We start from the raw sequence: 2,590 nt of genomic DNA on the forward strand, positions 1-2,590 counted from the left end.
TCTGTGAGGTGGATGTCAACTGTGATCCACTTCCAGCAAGGCTCCAGAACGTGATCAATGCTCACACACTACTTTTCGTCGCAAAAAAGGACCACTAACAAAGGTATCTCAATAAATGAAACACTTATGAGGCGATATGTATGAAGACACAGAAAATTCTGGCATGACATCCAATTTGCTGGTTTTATGCTTCTTCTTTTCTAATTAATTTGACTCAACTTGAGCTGTTTGGATACAAACTGAAAGATATAAAGATGGGCGTTGGACTGAGCTTCACGGCAGTGCCATCCCAAAGCCACTCACTCCACAACCCCTACATTGCTGCCATGATTGATAAATCTCGTGCCATCCCACGAAGCAACCATGACAGCCTACAGAAAGAAATAAATAAGCGGCCAAGTTGTGTACATGCACACAACAACAAGGCACATTATTTGCAAGCTGAGGAATCAAGCAAAAACAGGGTTCAGATGACAGAATTAACGTTGGGGAACACCAAAGACGGCGTAGTTATTTGCAGGTCAATACGGGCCACATGCTATTTTGCTGGAGACCCTCTTTAAGATGTTTGGTGGCAAGCAGAAGTTCTTCCTTGAGCTTCAGATTCTCCATGAACAAGCGCTGGCGCTCTGATGTATCCTGAGTTTGTACAATTGTCCCTCTGCATTTGAGGCAAGTGCTATTTTGCATAGCCGATATGATGGCTTGCCTTTCTGATTTTAGCATCTGCTTCTCTAACTGAAGATTGCTGGCCTCCTGCCTCAGCGTCTTGCCCTGCATTTATTTATTTCATGTATGCATCATTTCAGTGGTTATTATAAGAGTATGACACCATGGTCATGAGGGTAGTATAGTAGTACATAGCAGAAATCGCTAATGGAGCTCGAGCTCCATGGACTCAAATTTTAAAAATTCCAAAATAATATTATTTGATTTAGAAAAAATCAAGAAAACAATATGCACATACCTATGGATGAATACTACTTGTTTGTGAAGTTTTGTGGCGAAATACATTTTTGAGCGAGTTATACAAAATAACAAAACAATGTATGTCTAGAACATGTACTATTCAGTATAAAAGTACATGATTCTTTTGTACAACTCACGTCAAAATGTACTTCAATATGAAAGTTTACACACACTATATACTTGTGTGTTTATTTTCAGATATTTTTGAATCTTATAAACTTGAAATTTTATTTCTTTTTAAATCTCGCTCTGTGGGGAAAGAGTACCAAAAAGCCTTGCCCATTACATTGTGAGGTCAGATGAAAAACAATGATACTATGTTCGCTGGAGCTTATACTAATTTTCTGCAAAGCTTGCATAACTGTGTGTCGAACCTGGCCCATGTGGCGAAATCTCATGTAATTCACCATGGAAAAGAATAGTATGTACCTTACTGGAGCTGCGATGGTTTTGGAACCAAAATTTGACCTGTTGGGCACTCATGCCAAGCCTCTTGCTGAGGGTCTTCCGGAGTTTCTCATCTGGATAAGGGGATTCCCGGAAGACACTAGATATGACATTAATGAAAATAGATTAGTACACATCATCTTCGATAGGTAAGAAACATTGATTGAGTATGTATTGTACGCTTCAAGTTGTTGGATTTGTTCTCTGCGGAGACGGTGATAATTGCCGCGCCTTGTCTCCATCCTATGCTCACTATGGGTCTCTCCGTCGTTGTTTCCTTTGTCTGCAGCAACATCGCTGGCATTATCAATCTTTCCCGCATTGGCAGTGCCTCCAAGCAGACCATATATCTCCTCATCATGGTTTTTCTGGAATAGGTGGTTTTGTTCAGTTGTCATGAAGACGTCAAGATCATTGTGCACAAGATTGTTGTCTCGCTGGAACTCGCCGTCCATGTTGATCTGTTATCATGAAACAAAATGTTTATTCCCATATATAGAGTTAAAGGCACAGGTGAACTAATATTTGAAGGAGAAGCATGTAGCTGTGAAAAATGAAACCACATAAAAGGAAATGTCATACAGAACTCTACATCTCAAAGTACCTTTAGATTTTTGTGCCAACATTAGTCGGATGGTACTTCCCTTTAAAAATAATTTAAATTTATCTGTATGAGTTTCATAGACCGGTCTAGATGTAAACATGTATACTTTAATTGCCCTCTAAATATATGTTGACATACTTTCCTGGTATCACTATAGTGTATTCATGATTATCTTCCGCCGATTACTTCAATAATTTAAAAACATATATGCCCTACATAGCGATGCAAAACTATTACTTTCCAATCTCATCATGTTCTTTTATATTTATCTGGAGAACAATAGCCGATCCTTATATACATTGGGATCAATTTACATATTCCATATAAGTGATATATTTAAATAAGGAGGACTTACGTACGATACAATAAGTTACTAACTAGTCCAACAAATTATAGAAGGGATATATTACTATGTGTGGGAAATCATATCAGCCATAAATAATAGTATTATAGGCATGATAGTACAATCAGATCTATGAATATTATCAGATTTATGTTATCTCCTATATTTTACCTTTGGAAGATTAGCCTAGATGCTAGCGATATTCTTGCCATCTCCCAAGCAAAATG

General features: G+C 38.0%; 1 protein-coding gene across 1 annotated transcript; it reads right to left on the reverse strand.

Annotated features, from left to right (window-relative positions):
* Window positions 1–510: 510 nt before the first annotated feature.
* Window positions 511–1,871, reverse strand: LOC125532610 (homeobox-leucine zipper protein ROC4-like). The gene is made up of 3 exons (XM_048696610.1): window positions 1,597–1,871; window positions 1,399–1,516; window positions 511–774 (listed from the first exon to the last, which is right to left on the reverse strand). The coding sequence occupies exons 1-3, from the start codon at window positions 1,869–1,871 to the stop codon at window positions 511–513; spliced, it is 657 nt and encodes a 218-aa protein (XP_048552567.1).
* Between the last annotated feature and the right edge of the window lie 719 nt (window positions 1,872–2,590).

Source organism: Triticum urartu, chromosome 1, assembly GCF_003073215.2.
Source record: "Triticum urartu cultivar G1812 chromosome 1, Tu2.1, whole genome shotgun sequence".
Taxonomy (NCBI): Eukaryota; Viridiplantae; Streptophyta; class Magnoliopsida; order Poales; family Poaceae; genus Triticum; species Triticum urartu.

What these genes read in the sequence shown, in the direction of transcription:
- LOC125532610 (XM_048696610.1), bottom strand. Translation starts at nt 1,871, where the DNA reads ATGGACGGCGAGTTCCAGCGAGACAACAATCTTGTGCACAATGATCTT. An exon ending in CAAATCCAACAACTTGAAGC is followed by an intron (nt 1,517 to 1,596) that starts GTACAATACATA and finishes TGTCATATCTAG; the next exon opens with TGTCTTCCGGGAATCCCCTT. An exon ending in ACCATCGCAGCTCCAGTAAG is followed by an intron (nt 775 to 1,398) that starts GTACATACTATT and finishes AAATAAATGCAG; the next exon opens with GGCAAGACGCTGAGGCAGGA.